The sequence below is a fragment of the Mytilus trossulus genome, chromosome 6, assembly GCF_036588685.1.
Source record: "Mytilus trossulus isolate FHL-02 chromosome 6, PNRI_Mtr1.1.1.hap1, whole genome shotgun sequence".
Lineage (NCBI taxonomy): Eukaryota > Metazoa > Mollusca > Bivalvia > Mytilida > Mytilidae > Mytilus > Mytilus trossulus.
The window spans coordinates 88969432-88989726 of record NC_086378.1 but is presented as its reverse complement, the minus strand read 5'-3'; the positions used below and the strand labels follow the sequence as shown (position 1 = coordinate 88989726).

At 31.0% G+C, this 20295-nt stretch overlaps 2 protein-coding genes across 7 annotated transcripts in view; one reads left to right on the top strand and one right to left on the bottom strand.

The window, feature by feature from the left end:
* Window positions 1-3475: 3475 nt before the first annotated feature.
* LOC134723103 (E3 ubiquitin-protein ligase TRIM45-like) lies at window positions 3476-4315 on the top strand. The gene has a single exon (XM_063586743.1). The coding sequence runs from the start codon at window positions 3476-3478 to the stop codon at window positions 4313-4315; it is 840 nt and encodes a 279-aa protein (XP_063442813.1).
* Window positions 4316-8485: 4170 nt separating this feature from the next.
* The window catches only part of LOC134722174 (TOX high mobility group box family member 4-like), a 44323-nt gene continuing 32513 nt past the window's right edge, over window positions 8486-20295 (bottom strand). For all 6 annotated transcript variants that reach the window (XM_063585752.1, XM_063585753.1, XM_063585751.1 and 3 more), the window contains 4 exons: window positions 17049-17129; window positions 11334-11783; window positions 10224-10354; window positions 8486-9442 (listed from right to left, as the gene is read on the bottom strand). In XM_063585752.1, the coding sequence (XP_063441822.1) occupies window positions 9379-9442; window positions 10224-10354; window positions 11334-11783; window positions 17049-17129 (726 nt within the window). In that variant the 3' untranslated portion in view covers window positions 8486-9378. The remainder of the gene's footprint in view (window positions 9443-10223; window positions 10355-11333; window positions 11784-17048; window positions 17130-20295) is intronic.

Genomic DNA, 20295 nt, shown 5'->3' with positions numbered 1-20295 from the left:
CAAACCTCCTGCTTATATAGAAATGATTAAATACCGATAATATGACAACATGACATGACAGGAATACAGTGCAAATAAATGATAAAATAGTACGTTTCGACATGAAAACCACAGAATAACAACGAACACGTAAAATTAATTTACAAAAGTACAGAAATACAGCATAATGGAATTATTAACTGTGCGTCACACGAATGTATCAACGCCACACACATTGACGTCACAGGTACATATTAAAAACAACTGAATAAAAGAATTGGGGAAAAGTTTGTTATGGTGTTATGTTTATTATATCATAATAATAACAAGAACATGAATATAGAATTATGTTAATAATGGTGTTATTTTAAAATTATTTATTCTAACCATATCGGATTTTCTTCTAAATCTTACTTTAAAAACCAATTAATCTTGTGCATATAATTGATTTAACCTAAACATTACAGTATAATAAACTAGGTGATTATTTAAATATCTATATGTTTATACAAACATGAAAATTAAAATAGAATAAAAAACCACCACGATAGTACAAAAAACCCAATTCCCAACCAGAATTACAGATAAAACATCAGAACTAAATACGTACATGTTAGATGTAGAAATACAGAGACATGTCTACTAGCGTTCCTAATTATCTTTCAGCAAAACAGTTCTACGATGTAGATGGTAAATCACAATCTAAGTGGTAAGAAGTAACACACAGTCTTCAACAAACGATGTATAGAAGGAACATATAGTTTTCAAAAAAAGACATCTAGACGGTAAATTCAGTCTTCAACAAAAGGAATCTAGAGGGTACATAGAGTCTTAAAAAAGATAGGTGTCTTCACAATATGTCAAAATCTTAATCGTTTGGAGATTATGAAAGTAATAAATACATTTGTCATTTCCGCTATTGGTGGACTATTAGGCCTCTAGTATTATCACCTCAGTAGTCATTGTTTTAGTATTGACATTATTTTTACATACTTTTCCTACACATTCCGTTTATATATTAAGAAATTATAAACAGAAACCTATGTTCCTACTCCCTTCGACAAAGTTGACCTTTGATGGAATTGGCTATTATATGAACGTCCCTTTTGGTCATAAAGCTTTAACATGTTTCAGTACTAATATTTCCGTGGCCTTCAAAAAGAAGATAACTCGGGAAAAGAGCGTCTGCAGCATAAAATTTATAACATGTTATATAATAAAGAAGATGTGGTATGATAACAAATGAGACAACTCTCCACAAGAGACAAAATGACACAGAAACTAACAACTATAGGTCACCATACAACCTTCAACAATAAGCAAAGCCCATACCGCATAGTCAGCTATAAAATGCCCCGAAAATGCCAAATGTAAAACAATTCAAATGAGCAAACTAACGGCTTAATTTATGTACAAAAAATTAACGCAAAACAAATATGTAACGCATCAACAAACGACAACCACTGAATTAAATGCTCCTGACTTGGGACATATACATACATACAGAATGTGGCGGTGTTAAACATGTTAGCGGGATTCAATTCCTCCCCTTACTTGGGGCAGTGGTTTGACAGTACATCATAAGAGCGAACCATAAAAATCAGTTGAAAAAGGCTGAACTACTAGTATTCAGATGGATACCAATAGAAATCCTACACAGAGTGGACGTGGACGGATATTTGAGTATCTTTACAACAAAAGGACACTAAATACAGATCTGAGAGTACTCGCAGTTACTGGCAACTACTTGTAAGCTACTAACAACTAATAGAACAAACATGCATCTAAGACTTAATTGTCAATCCGTACACATTCAACGAGACGTAATAAACAGCCAGAGAAAAACATTACCTTGTGTAATGCCAAGATGCATGTATCGGCAGATTGTAGATCCATGAAAGTGTATATATAAATAACAAAAATATTTAGTTAGGTTTTAATATACTGATAACAAAATGTATATCAATGCCAATAAAAAATATTCAAGAATCTAGTTACATTGTTAAATTTGAAACCTTTTAGATAATAAGTTTATTTAAAGGATCGATAAGTTTACCAGGCTCGCTTCTAAATATCTGGGCAAGGTAAAAATGAGAATGTTCTATGAGAACTGAGAATAAGAATGTTCTTGATAGAGGGTTACTGCTCAAAAGGAAGATATTAAACCAAGAGTTCCAAATGGTGAAGTTGAAATCATCCCTTCGTAAATTTTACGGATGCCATCACGAGTTGGTTGACCGTTATGGAATAATTGTTTCACATATGATTTCGGATATGTTCCTTTCATAGTAACTACAATCCCCTTCCCTTTCATGAATGTGACCTTCCGATTTAGACTATTTACCGGATTTGTAATCACATAAGCAACACGACGTGTACCACATGTGGAGCAGGATCTGCTTACCCTTCCGGAGCTCCTGAGTTCACCTCTAGTTTTTGGTGGGGTTCGTGTTGTTTATTCTTTAGTTTTTTATGTTGTGTCATGTGTACTATTGTTTTTCTGTTTGTCTTTTTCGTTTTTAGCCACGGCGTTGTCAGTTTGTTTTAGATTTATGAGTTTGACTGTCTCTTTGGTATCTTTCGTCTCTCTTTTAAATAATATATCACAACTAAAGGTGTTCAGTGGTTCTCATGATAATACGGTAAATAATATTCAAGGCATTCTGTAAATACACTCATCATAATTAAAAGTGTTTTCTTTCGTTATTTGACCTTATTTTAGGATAAAGTATAAAATTGCAATTTATTTAAAAAGACATTTACATATGGCATGATTGATAATCTATGCAAATATATGTGTTTTTGTACTTAATCATATCATTGGTCCCATATCATTGAGGTTCAGTACAAAAGTTTAAGTCGTCTTAGGCCATACAAATTAAATCTTAATTTTTGGCGGCAAATTAATAGGAGGAGGCAGTATATCTGGCCCATCATAAAAACTAGTCCTAAAATTCACTGTTGACAATCTCAATGCTTTTCATTTTATTATATATTTTTAAAGTCAATAGAACAGTACCAGAAGGTGGGCAAAATAATATTCATGAAAATGAGACAATCGCCGCTAAAAGAAATGCAAACCAAAAAATTATTGCCATTGAATAATTATTATAATAAGTAGGTCCTTTAAAATTCACCTCATAAAACAGATAATTAACACACTGTCACCGTAAATTAAGACATTGAACTCGCTAGCGCGACTTAATTGCTGGCAATATAAAAATTATATACCGAAGTATGTATGTTCTTAGACAATATGAATAAAATAAAATAAAAACATTTCATCATGAAAATGGGACAAGTTTTCATCTACAAACTGTTCAAACTAGAAACAATTGAAAGAGGAACATATATCTATCATGGCCTTACGTTATCTAAGTCAAAATTTGGCTTCGTCAGAGGTAAATTAAAATTAACTTTTTTCACAATCTGACTGTTATTGTACATTATTTCTATTAAATCAACTTGTACTTAGCAATTCTTGTTTCATCACATTATGGCCTTTTCTACTTCAACACGCAAACAAAAGAATATATCTGTTTGTCAATTCTGTGAGGAGTCTATTTGCATTAAATGGAAGTGTATAAACTGTGACTTGTTCTTATGTGAACTGTGTAATTCACGAATTCATTCGAAAAGTAAATCGTCCAAGGACCATAAAGTTATTGAACGGAAGGACTTTGAAAGTGAAAAGGCCCTAGAAACCACCCGACAAGTCGACTTAACAAGAATGGCTTGTACACAACATAACGACGAAACGTGTTTATTGTACTGTAATAACTGTGACAGGCCAGTGTGTTCTGAGTGCTTGATTGGAGATCACCAAAACCATAAATACAGTAGACTGGACATAGTTTATGAGAGAAAGCTCAAAGTCATTAGGGATGTAAAATGCAAAATTGAATCAGAAATTCATGATTGTAAGAAACAAGGATCGAACATGCAACACATATTGTCCGAAGAGAATAAACAATTGGCAGAAAATAAGGATACAATTATAGAATTCAAAGATAAAATTATACGCCATGCTGATAAACTTTTATCAGAGTTGGATAAATTAAGAAAACCAAGTGAGGATCTCGTTAAAAAAGAGTTAGATTCTGTGAGACAAAGAAAAAATGGACTAGAGAAGAGGAAGAACCATCTAGATGAAACACTGTGTTCCCTGTCCGCCGCGCATATTTTTGGTACCAGTAGATCGATAGATAAAACAATTCCAGATAAAACTGTTACATACGTAAAGGTGAAACAAGTACAATTCGTACCAGGAAATTTTTTTAATCATCCTATCGATGATTTATTCGGGTCTGTTAATGAAGTGCAAACATTGAAATAGCTACTTAAAACGAATCTGAGTTGAAATGTACAAAATGTGTCAACTACGAATGTTGCTTTAACTGGCACTTGTACGCACAATTTCTTAACATTAGATTAATGAATTATAAAGGTTATGTTCGAACCAGTAAGGCGATATGACAATGCTGACCAATAGAAAATTACTTATATTTAACTTAATAAACAAACTAAACTTGAAGGCGAGCACAAAACAAACATTGTTATTACTAGAAAATGATAGTTTTAAATAAACCCATCATAGATAGGATTGAAATTGTGTATGCCAAACGCGCATTTCATCTACAAAAGACTCATCATGATTATATTTGAAATAGACATTGTTTTAACTACTGATGGTGCACCTTTTTACTATTTTTTTAAGTTACACAGCACACGTTCAGCCACAATGTTTGTTAAAACTGAATTGCAGCACATATGAGTGACATCCCTTTTCAAACTGCACTGACATAAAATAAGGGGTGCTCTGTTTACAGTAGATACCTTTTGGTTCATGGTATTCATCTATAAAAAGCTATAACATCAATACAAGTGACACTAAATGATTCAAAGTAGATCAACAAGAAATTATCTCAAAACAGATCAGTTATTTTATTATTTATCTATAATATGAACAACGTCTGTAGACTCATGATAGCGTAATCACCTTAAGTATGAGAGGTTATGAGTCCGAATTTGCGTTCAAACTAGAATTTTGTATTTGCTTCTCCTATGCTTAACATGCAATATTTTAAAGTTTTTACAAAGAGCAGTCAACTCTGAGTCAAAATCAGTGAAAGTTGTTTAGGCTTCATATAAATATCATAGCCAAGAAAATGCATGCAAAACACCCACCATAGGATATTAGTTACAAAGCTTACATGAAAATCGATTGGAAGAAATTTTCAAAACAGTAACTTTTTAAAATCAAAATCTTTAAAAAAAAAAAAAAAAGAAAAAAAGAAAAAAAAAGAAAAAAAAGGAGGTTATTAGGTAACCAAAATCGGCCCTTACCGGACCTACTCCTTTGTTGTATTAATAGGCCAGGTCAGGAAAAGAATCAATTTCAAAAGAACGAGGCTGGAAGGTAAACATTCCATTTGAACCCACTAGTTAACAGAAAAATGCCAAATACACAGGTAGGGTCAAATTCAAGTCTTGCAGGCAGGTTATTTTCAACACTCTAAAACCTTTCCTTTCTAGTCTGGCACTCTTGTCTGCCCAGTCGGTGAAACAAATTATAAGCTTGATATTTTTATGGGTTTTTAAATCACAAGGTCAATGCAACTGATGGTGGACGTTTCATTCTAAGGGTATACCCAGCAAAGGAAGATACTTCTGTGTTGAAATTATATGTCAACGATATGCTAATTTCCTGTAACTAATTGATACATTTTGAATAACTCAAACCACCAGGGTCTTTTTAACCAAACATAGATGGTCTAAGCTGTATTTTGCATCTTTTCAAAAAGTTTGGTTTTTAATACTATTGAACTTCATATTTGTTTTGATACAAGTGCCAATACAATGTTTTACGAAGAAAAAATGTGTGTATTGCGTACCAACTTATCAGCCTGGTATCTCTAGGGGAGATTTTACAGCAAATCAATTCATGGGGAACCATTTTTATTTGATGCCATATATATTCTGAAAACTGCTACAGAAGTTTTCCAATTTTGTGAGCTGTTATTTTCCAAGCTACTGAAATCAGCAGATCGATTTCAATAACATAATAATGTGGGAATAATATTGTTTTCAAAAGTCACCAATTTTTATCAAAAGTTTATGTCAAAAGACAACTGATTTCTGTTTTATTAACTCTCATAAGATTAAGTGTAATCTGCATCATTTACTGTTGTAATGGTACAAAAATGTAGATCTAGATCTAGACAAAGCGTGCTAATTTTCAAATCCATAAGTTCATCAGAAAGAAACACAAAGCTTGCATTTATAGAATATTTAATGATGATTTTATATGTAAATGAATAAAGATGACAATCTACAAATGGTTTACATGTTTTCAACAAAATAACTGCATGATACACATTATGCAAATTTTCACAAATCAGCCTTTCTTTATTTGGTAGTCAGTTCTCGATGGAAGTGTTTAACAACCTTGACTGGCTTTAAATTTACAGCCCTCACCAGAAAAATTCAACCCCTCTTTTATTTTCAATGAAATGTACATCATAACTTCAAGAACAAAACATATGCCAGCTGACTGTAAGCTAAATATTTAACTATCTTTGACCATCTGAAGTGATAGAAAAAAATCCCCTTTATAAAAATGGTCGAAAAAACAAAAGCAACAATAATTTGTATAAGTCATTTAATCAATATCTTTGTAATTCAAATATAATACATACAAATATGATCAAATGCATTATCTGCCATTGCTACATGTAAAAATTGGTTCAATTAGACAAATATTTCTGATTTACTTTCATGATGAGAAAAAAGCATGAAATGGAAATTTATTATGACTCAAGCAAATAACAAATTATTGGGCATATCTGACATCAATCTAGGAATGTATAATGCACAATCTGAATGAACAAATATCCAATTTCAAGGACATTTCCTACTTACTTCGCTTGCTGATACATTCTTAATTTATATTAATTTCCTATTGGAATGCACGATTATTTAATATAAAATATACTGGTGAACTGAATTTTCTAAACCTGTTCATTTGGTGGATACCCTTATTCATATGAAAAGGGGAAGGGTTTGAGTACTAGAAATACAAGCGTAATCCTACCAAATTAAAATTGATTTTGTCCTTTACAAAATATAATGCTGACCTGGAGTACCTCGAAATCAATCAAAAACTGGTAAAGACGGAAGACATTTTACACATTCACATTGTGACAGTGCCTCCACAATACATCTCAGATCTAATTTTATTCATTTGGTAAATATTATATACAGTCATTATAGCATGTTAATAAGAGAAACAGTCGTATTTATAAATTAAATTAATACTGTTTGTTGTCTTAGAAATAGATTGGAAATTAAATGAAATTTATAAATTGTTAAGACAAGATGATGGCAATTTCTTCAAACTGGAAAATCAATTAGAATTTTAATCTAGTTTTTTTTTATTTTATAGAAATCAGAAACAACTATTATATCTTTAACATAACATTAATACTTAGAAAACATGTTTGAAACTTTGTAAACAACAAAATAAAGATCAAAAACAGAAAACCTACATAAGTGTTAAGTGAAATACTATGCCTTGGGTTAATTCAAAGAAACCACATACAAAATTTTGCAAATCCTTTTTCAGTATATACTCAAATATCAAAAATAATTTAATAAAATTGAATTCTTTTATTTTCAAATGTTTGACTTGGAGCTTCTATTCCAAATTTAACCTTGCTTCCAAATGGATGTATCCTTTTCCCAGAGATTTTTTTAACCTGATGGATTTAATAAGTGAGACAACAAATCAGAAAAGCAAAACAATTACTTTTTTTAATTTCTGAATATCTGTGTTTTTATATGATAAATAAGTGAACTATAACAACATTACTGCTATCTTACAACAATGTTTTACCAAGAGATATATCAATGACAAACAAACTTGTTCATATGGCTAGCAAAATATTTTTACTTTATTTTGCCAGTTGAGGTTGAATAAAAAACCTAAATATTAATATGAAGGGGAAAATAAAATAAAATAATGTTTTATATCAATTGCACAATTATCATACAGTCTTTTATCTTAACTCTTCCACAAGGAGAAGTTATTGCATTGTTGTTTCAATTGAAAGTAAACAAAGGGAAGTAACTCAGAAATTTTGTTTTTCTGAACTTGTAAATTCTTATTGCGAATATTAAAACAAATTCTGTAAAATTCAATATATAATAATGTTTCCCTTCCACAATTGTAAATGTTTTAATGCACAAGAATAGAGTTATATGAAAAGTTTTCTCCATATCTTCTGGTAAAACATTGAACAAGCAATACTACACATCTACGTAATACTGTCAAAGCTTCATTTTAAGCAAAATTAACATCATAAATAACATTATATCTACATAACTCATCAATATTTGTACAGTAGCACTGCATTATATTACAATTGTTCATAAATACTCACAAATATCAACCAAAACATTAATCCCTTAACAATCATTAAACAAATTATTTGGAGAAACAACAAATTATCTCCCCTTGACAACATGGTTAACCTTTCTCATTGTTTCATATTTGTCAAATTATTTTCTTTTGATGCATTGAGATATTATCTATAGCCAAACCAGATCTATGTAAACAAAAGACAACAGACTGACCTCATTAGTTATAAATATACAATAGTTAACCAGAAACATTACTTATTTTTACTTTTATTTTACATGAAAGAAATGGCTTAGTCCATATTTTGTTAAAGGAACCCCAAAAGTCAATTGTATCCAAAAGTAAAAAGGCAGGTTCACAACTTCAAGCCCTGCAGAAAAATTTGATTAAGTTTGGGAGATATAAACAGAAATGGGCTAGTCCATGATTATGTATGGGAAACCCAAAAATTAACATGGCTCAAAGATTTAAATAATGGGTACACAACTACATATTCAGTAGTTGTCAAGCTATTGATCACAAGTAGTTATTGATAAATATAAACAGTGACAGGACATGAGGAGGAGGAGATGGAAAAATTGTATTTAAATGTTTGAAATAATGGGCATTTTTTTTTAGCTAGAATTAAATGGAGAACACCACGCTGAAAGCACTACAGGAAGCAGAACTTAAAATATAGGTAGCAAAGCTCACTAGTTGTAGACTTTCAGAAACAATGTGCATATCAATAAATTACATTTTCTTAAATATGTTTTTACGACTGACAGTTTTTTGTTTAAGAATATATTGACACATGATTTCAATACATGTACTGCAGAAAATGTTAATCATAATAGATGCTGCAAGCATTACGCAGAAGCAACCTTTACATTGCCTCTTTTATGACATTATCATCTGTTTTTTAAAGAAACTTTGATATATTCACATGATTGTACAAAAAATATTTATCTTAAATCCTAAATGTTCTTTTCTGTTGACATTCACTTGACCTTGGAATCAAAATTCATTCCCTGTCTGTTGGACACCCAAGCAGTGAATACATCTCTGAAACACAAAGGAAGAGTTATAACAAATTATTATAATATAATATCAAAATTGTGTGTTTTCCGTGAAGTTGTTTGAAGTCAACAACACAACAAAATATTAGGGTTTGTAGTTCTGTAGTCATGGTAGTTGTAACTTCATAAGAGAGTTGTTGAAACCGACCCCAGATTTTTATGCCCCATTGGCTATAATGTATTTCTGTCTGTGAGTCTGTCTGTTCATTTGTTCATCTATCTGTCCCACTTCTGATTAAAGTTTTGGTCAAGGAATTATTTTATGATGTTGAAGTCCAATCAACTTGAAACTTAGTTCACATGTTCCCTGATATAATCTTTTAAATTTCTATGCCAAATTAAGAGTTTTCACCCCAAATTCACGGTCCACTAAACATGGAAAAAAAAATGATTTTGTTAGTGTTACTGTGTATGTTCTATGTTCTAATGTATGGCACTGTGCCAATGCTAATACATATCAGTACAAGTTTTCTCCAGAATATCAATTGTATATATTTAGGCAGCAGTCTTGTTTGTATATTGTGTAGGCCTGTAAACCATGGCCATGATGGACAGATGAAAAATGCATATGTTTGTATTGATACCAGAAGAAACTTCAACTTGATTGGTACCAAGTCAGGAATATGAGTTCTTGTGCATTCAATTTTGATGTGTTTTGTTATTTGATTTTGCCATGTGATTATGGACTTTCCAAATTGATTTTCGTCTAAGTTCAGTATTTTTGTGATTTTGCTTTTACTGATGTATCCTATATAAAGTCTACTAACCTACAATGGCTTACAACACAATCTGTTGAGCAATATTCGTTGTCCCACCCAGGATTCTCTATACTTCTATTAATACAACCATTTCGTACACACATGGACGCCATTATATTTGTATCCAAACTAGCTTCTTCCTGTTAATAAATATAAAACACAGATTTTTAGGAATATTCAAATAATCAACAATCTGAAGACCCCTTTTTAGGGGCCTCCAAAATTTCAACGACTTAAGTGAAGATCATATTCATATTTCTATTACTGTAAGTGCTTGAGCTGTTCGGTTGCTGTCTCACAAAAAGCCCCATCTCCATTTACAGGTACTGGGTATTCACTTTTTTCACATAATTTTTGGTAGAGGCAAACTAAAAGTAAAGAAAGGAAACGAAGAATTCAGCAATTTTTCAATTCGTAAAGGAGTATAACTCTATAAGGGTAAAAACAGCACCACCAAATTTCACACTTAATCTGTGTTTTGTGGTAATATGAATTGTGTATAAGTTTCATAATATTTGGTAGAGGCAAACTTAAGTTAAAGAAAGGAAAGGAAGAATTCTGCAATTTTTACTTTTGTAAAGGGGTATAACTCCAGAAAAGTGGTTAGATCTACCATGTCTTACATCGTACTAATACTGATACAGCTGACTAGCCTTTGAAAGTTCTGCAAACAAGTGATATAAGCTGAATTTGTCTGGGCAGTGCAATTGTTTCTTAGTCAGTCTTTTTAAAGTTTACCAGGCTCTTACCATGAGTGTTCCCAGCATAGGAGACCTTGGCTGTATATTTGGAGCCAGTTTAGGTAAAGCTTACTGGTACTTACCATAAGTGTTCCCAGCACAGGAGACCTTGGCTGTATGTTGGGAGCCAGTTTAGGCAGAGCTTACTGGTACTTACCATAAGTGTTCCCAGCACAGGAGACCTTGGCTGTATATTTGGAGCCAGTTTAGGCAAAGCTAACTGGTACTTACCATGAGTGTTCCCAGCACAGGAGACCATGGCTGTATGTTAGGAGCCAGTTTAGGCAGAGCTTACTTGTACTTACCATGAGTGTCCCAAGCACAGGAGACCTTGGCTGTATGTTAGGAGCCAGTTTAGGAAGAGCTGACTGGTACTTACCATAAGTGTTCCCAGCACAGGAGACCTTGGCTGTATGTTAGGAGCCAGTTTAGGTAGAGCTGACTGGTACATAATACTATTCTGTCCTCCCATGTTATTCATGTTCATCATGCCCATTCCATCCATTGGAACTGATGACATATTAAGATGTTGCTGTTGTGTTGCCATGTTGTTATGCTGAGGTGGTGACATGTTCACATGTTGTGGTGACATATTCATGTGTTGAGGTGACATATTCATATTCTGTGGTGAAATGTTCATGTGATTTGGTGACATATTAACACATGGTGGTGACATACTATTACTATGATTGGATGAATGAGATGGTGACACACCCATATGTTGTGGTGACATATTATGTTGTGGTGACAGATTCTTTGGTGACATATGATGCATGGGAGACATGTTTCTTAAGTTTCTCTTGTCTGGCATCAAATCTTCTAATGCATTCTGAAAAAGATATCATATAACTTAGAAAAAGTTATTTACACATCCTATCACTTATAATTCTAGTTTGTTAAAAATGTAAAATGCAAAAAGACTAACCAAAGATACCAGTGTTTCTATTTAAGGGCATACGATACAGTTTTGATCCTGTATTTACAAGTTCATGAAAATTTGCATATAGGCTATTTTTTACCTGATTAAATCAAATATGTAATAAAAAATATACCTTCATGTGCTACTTTTTGAGTAAAATGAGGTAGAAATTTTGTATATTTGCTCAAAATTCAGATTTGTTGCCGTAATTTCTTTTTCGAAAGTACTTTTTTGTTATGAAGGATAAACACAAATTGTTTTTGATTAAATAATCGTTAATTTCTGTATTTTGTAAGTATCCTAAAAAAATATGCGTTTTTTTATTCAGAAATAACTCATATTTATCAAATGTTCATGAGTTGAGGAAAAAGCGTCATTTTTTGCTGCATGTTTATCAAAATAAAGAAAAATCCTCTATTTACAGTTTTATAGAATTTGGGTCGCATAATCTCACTACAAAATGAAACAATTTGCCGTTTTGAAAAATAGGGGTCCATGAACTTGTTTTCAAATTAAATCAGTTTGAATGATAAAAATCAGTCGAAAAAAGCATCTTTTCACGATAAGGGACAGTTTGACGTTGCGAAAATAACATTTTACGTTAGCAACGTCATTACCTCCCCTGTAACTGTATCGTATGCCCTTAAGGGCGGATTATTAACGATATATTTTAAATTATGACTTCCTACTATATCCTCATCATGATCCTAGAAGTGTTTTTTTAGGCCTAAAAAGAACCTTATGACCTACTGAGGTGGGGTAAATAAATGTTTTGGAAGGATTATAATTTAAACTTTGAATGGTCTGCTGTACTTATAATATACAACATGTACAAGGGGTTAATAAAACATTTAAGTTCCTTAATTATTTATACATGTAAATATCTGGGCAGCCAGTGAAATTAATAAATTTCTAATACAAGAAGATATTGTGAGAGTTTTCCTGAATCTGGATCCACTCAACCAAATACTAGTTTGTTATTCTAAAATTTCTAATTCAAAAAGCCATTTAAACAAAAATTATAAAATCGCAAACAAAAAGTCATTTCGTAACTAAAATTGCATATTTGCATATGAATATTGATTGCACCAACTACATCTGTTAACTTTACTGATTGGTTATCAAATCATCTGCAAAGCTGTGTCATTCTCTATAACAGGGAAAAAAATAGTTTTTACTGGGCCATGGATTCCTACAAAGTATGAGTAAATGAGTGCAGCTATTTATGAGTTTTTTTTTCCTGAAACATGATTTGCAGTCTGCCTGTTATCAATAAATTAGATCTACACTTGATCATATTCAGTATTTACTGACAGTAATACACCATTTAAAAACATCTCGTCAAGTTTATAACTCTGTCAAATAAAATCAGATTTTTTTGTGAATCTTATTAACTTTTTATTAAATTTATAATAATTTGGGATGCCACAATTCTTTATTCGAAATGTCTTTACAAAAATCTTTAATGAAGAATGTAAAAGCCATAAAATATTCCACCAGTTTTAATTCCAAGAATTTGGAGAATTGTGTACCACATGGAACTATTTTCACTACGTAATACTATATGTAATAACATAGTACAAAAGACAAAAGAATTTAAAGAATACAGACACATGTATACTGTACAGTGTACAATCAATAAGGATAGTTTTACACCCTATAGCCAGGGGTTCAACAGATTTCTCCATGAAAGAAACACTATAAAAGACTTTTAAAGTCAGAGCATTATGAACCTACACGAGTCTTTTCAGACTAATCCTAAGAAGTTGCCTGGTAAGAGACACCTCCTGTTAAACATGGACAATTCAATTATCTTTTTGGTTAATAACATAAAAATTATCATCACAAAAAAAATATTATTATGTAAAATCAATAAAAATTGGGCTAGGATTACTTTTGAAAGCAAATTTCATAGAGCAATTGTAAATCAACATGAAAAAAATATGTAAGATTTTTTTATTTTGAAAGAAAACCGTTGTAATAGAAAATGTCCATCAGGTGTGGGCTCCAATGTTGTGTTAGATGTATGGAATAATAGGAAATATAATAGAAACAGACAAATTGTAAACTACTGGTCGTTCAATAGATATCCTTATTGTCAGTGTACTCAATTTCAGGTGAACTCTTTTCAGTTTCTCTGTACTTTTAAATACATTTATTCAATAATAAAACTTAAAAGTCCAATTTTAGAATAATAATTCCATTTGATTTGCATTATTTATAACAACATATATTATTCAAAAATTAAAATCCATTTTTTTTTATAGGAAATTGCAATTAAAGTAAGACCTTGTTTTAAAGGACTTTTAAGATGAAAAGAAATTACAATGACAAACTTAATTTTTTATTTGGAAACAAAAGTGATCGAAACTTGCACCTGTCGATTTTAAACACCAGCAGATGGTAAATAGAGCCAAACTGAATGATTTTTCTCTATTTATATTTAAATTTACCTTTATTTCTTGTGCGCCAATCGTAAAAGAAATTTTGATCAGTTTCTTTGTGGTATTACATAATTTGCATATAGTTTTTGTTGATAACTGCATCATATTGAAGTGGATGTTAGAATAGTAATGAGATCATTTTGAAATTCTAGAGACTTGCAGCAGTTTCCTTTTCTTTTTACAAACAAAAAAACTGCATCAAACTCAACAAATGCATTGTGCATAACAAACGCACTGAAAAAATCATTTAAAATTATCACTAAAGATGACAACACGAATGTCAGATGGTTGATGCAAGCTGCACTTTTTTAATCTCATTTTTCCTGGTCAAATTTTGAAAGGGTTTAAGTATCTCAAATGATTGTCATAATTCTAGTTCTAAGAGCACCTGTTAATGTTGTACAGGTTCAGGAAAATATAAATAACCTTGAGTAATAAAATAAGATATTGAATAGAAAATATATTGTTAATTCAATGTTTAGCATGTTTAGTTACATTTATAGTTTCTCCAATATTCAATCTATATTGTATTTCCTTTAATCACAATGGCTTTTAAAACTCCTTGTAATAATTGGTTGTCTTAATCCATGTTATTTGATAAAGAGTTTCCTCTATAAAAAGCTTCAACTGAAAAATAACCTTCACTGTTCGAATCGTTTACTATTGATCAACTTATTTTGGTGGATATCTATTTTTCGTCGATTCAAGGAAAATAGTGGTTTCGTGATTTCTAAAGTTTGAACAATTCAGCATATAAGCCTACATGAAAATTGTATTTATTGCAGACCATCTAGAAGTAATTAATAGTAACCGTCCTTATATTGACGAAAATAATTACCCTAACAATAGTAATGAAAATGACCAATTTTCGACTTAAGAAAATAAAACACATTTTTTCTTTTTAAATAATCTAAAATTTTCTCAACAATCAATATGTATCTTATTCAAATCATTCTATTAAAACTTTTTAATGATCATATGTACAATAGTGGATGATTTGAGATGCTTGAGGCAAATGATTGAAATTACGATTTAATGACCAGCGGTTCCTGGATTTGAATGGCCGACATCAAATAGAAACATTTTCCCTCATTAAGGAGATGAACATCCTTTGTTCAATATAACAATACACAACCCAACAAATTTAATTACAAATCATTAAGATTTTTGTAATATGCAATCAATGGTAGCCTGTCCTTGGTTTTAAACGACCAATTACTAGAATCTAGTTGAATAAATACGATACTTTGCCATTGTGAATAATTGTTTTCATGGAATGTATTACTTACAAAATAATCAAAGGGAGAAATTGACATAAAAAAATCAAATAAATAATTTATATTGAACTCTACCTGTAAAAAAGTATCTAAAACAGTCTTTTTTTTCTTTTTTTTTTTTTATCTAAACAGGGGATGAAACTTTAATTCCATTAAAAATCGACATATAAAAACAAAAAAGTATAAATAAAAAAATTTAGTTTTTCTTAGTCTTTTTGCTTAAATTTTGTAGGGTCTTATTTTAGTGAATCTGAATACTTTTTAAAACTTAATTGTGCCATTTGAATGATTCCACATAAATTCACCATATTAATACCAAAAAAAAAAAGCTTTATGTATTTCTAATTATTGTTTATAATCTCAACATTTATTAATATACATTTAAGTCTAGCTTCTGTTTTTTTTTATACAAGACAGCTTGTTTGCTAACGAAAAATTAAAATGTGTCTAAATTCCCCATCATCAAAGAGTATTACTGTGTTTAATTGTCCTTAAATACAGAATTTTTGCATTCAAGTGATTATTCCATGTTTTAAAAAAAATAAATAATATCATAACTTAAATCTTATCTTTAAAATTATAACAAATTACTTTATTATTGAAATGTTTTCAGTCAATACTTGAAGACACATAAAATATTAACAATAGGTTATATAATACGAGGAACAGGATCAGATTTCGTAATTCAACACCTAAAAATCAAAGGACTGAACAGACATGTAAGGAAGTCTGTAATTTCATTGTTAAAAGGTTGTAATTACAAGGAAATAAAGTCAAAACAGTCATAAAACTCACACCTGCCAAATATTAAAAGCATAAAAATGCTTGTTTTGACAATTTTATGTTTGTTTATTACAATTTTAATACTTTTAACATTCCATTATTAACAGTTTAGATTAAAAGTAACATCATATATCTATAAGAATTTGTATTTGAACAATAGATGAACATAGTTCCCCGTCATTACTCCAGAAATCTCTCTTAATAATCTGGTCAAAACAAATTGTCTGAGGAGCAGATGTGCTGTGTATTGATCTTAATCATCTACACTATATCTTTTAGTCATTAATTGGGTAATTTCTCATATTTTTTTACTTTGGTCATCCTTTTTGGGATGTAAGTCTGTCCAAGTCAAAACAGTGAAACAACTGTATCTAATATACTGAATGTTCAGAAATTACGGTGTGCATATATTATTATTGAGATTTTTCAAGTATGAACAACATTGGGAGTTTGATTATTGAGATTTTAGGAAAAGCTTTGTACAGATATACATAGCAGAAATCAGAATGCATGTTTTTAATTTTTGCAATACTGTATCAAGGAGTAGCATTATTCACATTTATAAAAACCTCGCAATAATTTCTGAATTTACAGTAATGAGTATATACTTATAACATGTATACTACAGATCAAACTTTCCGTAGTTTGGAATCATTATTTAATTAATTTACCTGTGAGACTAAACTAGCTCTGTAGGCTGCCAACTGCTTCAGATAATCTTTCTTAGCTGTCTCTGTCTTTTTCTTGTACACCTAAAATAAAAATAAAAGTAATTGCAAATGACAGGAGAAGTGGCATATTGTTTTTTTTTCAAACTTCAGACAAACTTTGATTTGAGTTTTTGGTGTTTTAAGCCATTTTTAAGCACTGCTTTTAGGCTATTTCATGGCGACCAGTTTTTATTGGTGGAGGAAGCCGGAGTGTCTGGTGAAAATTAACCACTGACTTTCAATGGGAAAACTATCAGTGTTGGCCAGCTAGTGATTACAGTAGTAACTACTTAAACCACTGGGTCATTCCCTAACTTAAGATAAAAAAATATATCATAAATCAAGCCGATAATAATCAATTATCAATTAAAAGTTCTAAAAGATAACTCAAAAACCAGCAGAGAATGTTTTAACACCAAAAATAGAAAAAATATTTAAACAACTTTATAAATTTATATCAAAAGTTAAATAAATCAAAATAAATTTTTATACAAAGCCTAACTAAGGATATGGCATAAAATTAAAAGGTACTTGTATTCAAATGACAGCTTTATATGTAATGTTTTCTTAGAAAAACATCTGCCCTTTTAACAAAACTATTACTATTGCATACCATTAATCATAAAAAAACATCTGCATTGAAGAAAAAAAAAGGAAGTCGATTTTGTTGAAAACAGATGTTGACAACAATTGCAGATTTTGAAATTGCACCATTTTCTGTATAAAATTCAATAACTTAATTGTGAAGTTGAATTTTATTGCCCATATTCTGTCCTGATAGAACCTTCGTGGGATAGAGTTATGTTACAACCCTAATAAAGCATTCTTGCAGTATGGTCTGCACTGAATTGTCAACACTCAATTTAATAGCACCCAATTTTTTATTTAATTTATAAAGATAATTGTGATGAAATATCGCATTGATTGATTGAATAGTTTCTAATACACATTTCTTGGCAGTAAGCTTTTATTGTTTTAAGCCAGAGTGCCTGAAGAAAACAAAACACTTTGTTAGAAAATGTTTAAGTGTTGACAGGATAGTGCCAAAGTAGTTGGACTAATCAGACCATTCAGCCACCGAGGACCCTGAAATAAAACTGTGTCAAAGACTGATAACATAGTCAAATGTCAAGTTAAAGGGGGAAGAATCTCTGACAGCACCTTTTAATAGTAGAAGTGTAATGTTAAAAGCATACAAATATAATATATGCCAACACACATGTTAAAAGCAATTTGTTTGAATTAAGAAATTCAACATTCAAGTTTTTTTAATAGAAATCAGACAGAAAAGTTTAAGCTGACCAAACCCAATTTAATAGCTAAAAGTGTGTGCTGTCTGAAGACGGACAATATACGGAGAAAACACATTTTCTAATCTTCAGTAAAAAAAACAACTAACAATAAATCCTCCAGAGCCCCCTAGGTATCTTACAGGAAATGTTCTAAAATTACATAATATTCCATTGTTTTCCCAAGGCAACCAATATAGCTCATCTACCTGTCCACTAAATCTTCCTAAAACACCTACTGTGTTTTAGTTAATTTGTTTTTGTCCTGAATAAGTATTAAATATTTGCCACTAGTTGTTTTAAGAATTGAACAAACAATTAATCATCCAGACCAGGAAGTGAATTCAGTTTGTCTTCTAATAAAGCTTTTGTCTATTTTACCCTTGGGGGTCTCGGTGGCAATTGGTCTATGTAGTTCATGTTCTAGTCTGTTAACAATCAGGTTGGGAGTCTGGACATTACTTGTAGCATGTTGTATTGGACTATGATCTTAATTGACCAGGTTTGACAGTTTTCCTGTGTAAAGTCATGGTTCTCTCTTAGCACTAGTCTGTCAGGTTGGGAGTCTGGACATTACTTGTAGCATGTTGTATTGGACTATGATTTTAATTGACCAGGTTTGACAGTTTTCCTGTGTAAAATCATGGTTCTCTCTTAGCACTAGCCTGTAAGGTTGGGAGTCTGGACATTACTTGTAGCATGTTGTATTGGACTATGATTTTAATTGACCAGGTTTGACAGTTTTCCTGTGTAAAGTCATGGTTCTCTCTTAGCACTAGCCTGTCAGGTTGGGAGTCTGAACATTACTTGTAGCATGTTGTATTGCTATTGGACTATGATCTTATTTGACCAGGGGTGACAGTTTTCCTGCGTAAAGTCATGGTTCTCTCTTAGCACTAGCCTGTCAGGTTGGGAGTCTGGACATTACTTGTAGCATGTTGTATTGGACTATGATCTTCATTGACCAGGTTTGACAGTTTTCCTGTGTAATGTCATGATTCTCTCTTAGTACTCTGGCCTCCTTCGGTAAAATCTAGCAACTATGATATAGCAAAGAGGGATAAAGTTTGAGCTTAGCACCAACAAACAATCAATCAATCAATTGTATTTCTGTGTTGAAGCAAAGTTCCCTCTATTGAGGGCAAAACAAAAACAAAATGATCCTTACTCTGAAGTGTGTAAAGATGGATAAAAAATCATGTGTTAGATTAGGTAATGGAGCATTTTAAAATTACATGTGAGACCATCCCTTCTCTGTTTGAGGTAGGTAGTTTCCTTATTGGTGATGATTTTTCTCTTAACTGTTCAGTGTACAGATTTTTCCTACTTTTTTCTATAAGGAACCCAAAATGTTATAAAATTTTGCTTTAAAAAATTTTCTCATCACATTATTATTTTTATCCATCCTCCAAAAATCTACTTTTTTATTGTATTCCAAAAAAAATATAATAATGTGAGGTCTGGACAAATTATGTGATCTCTTGACCACTGTCCATTTTTATTGATTCTTTTATAACTAGTGAGTGACAGATGATTTTATCATAGTGACAACATCGTCACGACAATCTGATTCACAATAATCAAACATAAGCAAATATTCCCCAAGAATCAACATATTTTATGTTTTTGAGATGTTCCCTTTTTTCATTAACAGCTAATGTAATGTATTGATGTAAATCATGATTAAATTTCATTATTCCCAAATGAAAAGAGAAAAAAAGTGTAATTTATTACACATTTCATTGATTAAGTATTTGATTAATTGTTAATTTTTCACTTCTGATGCAAATCAATAATGCCATTTCAACTGCCAAATTACATAGTAACAGAATATTATAAAATATAGCATACACTGAGGAACTGTAAATTATCTCCCCTGAGAAATTAAACAATAGACGTAGAAATAAAAATTCCACATC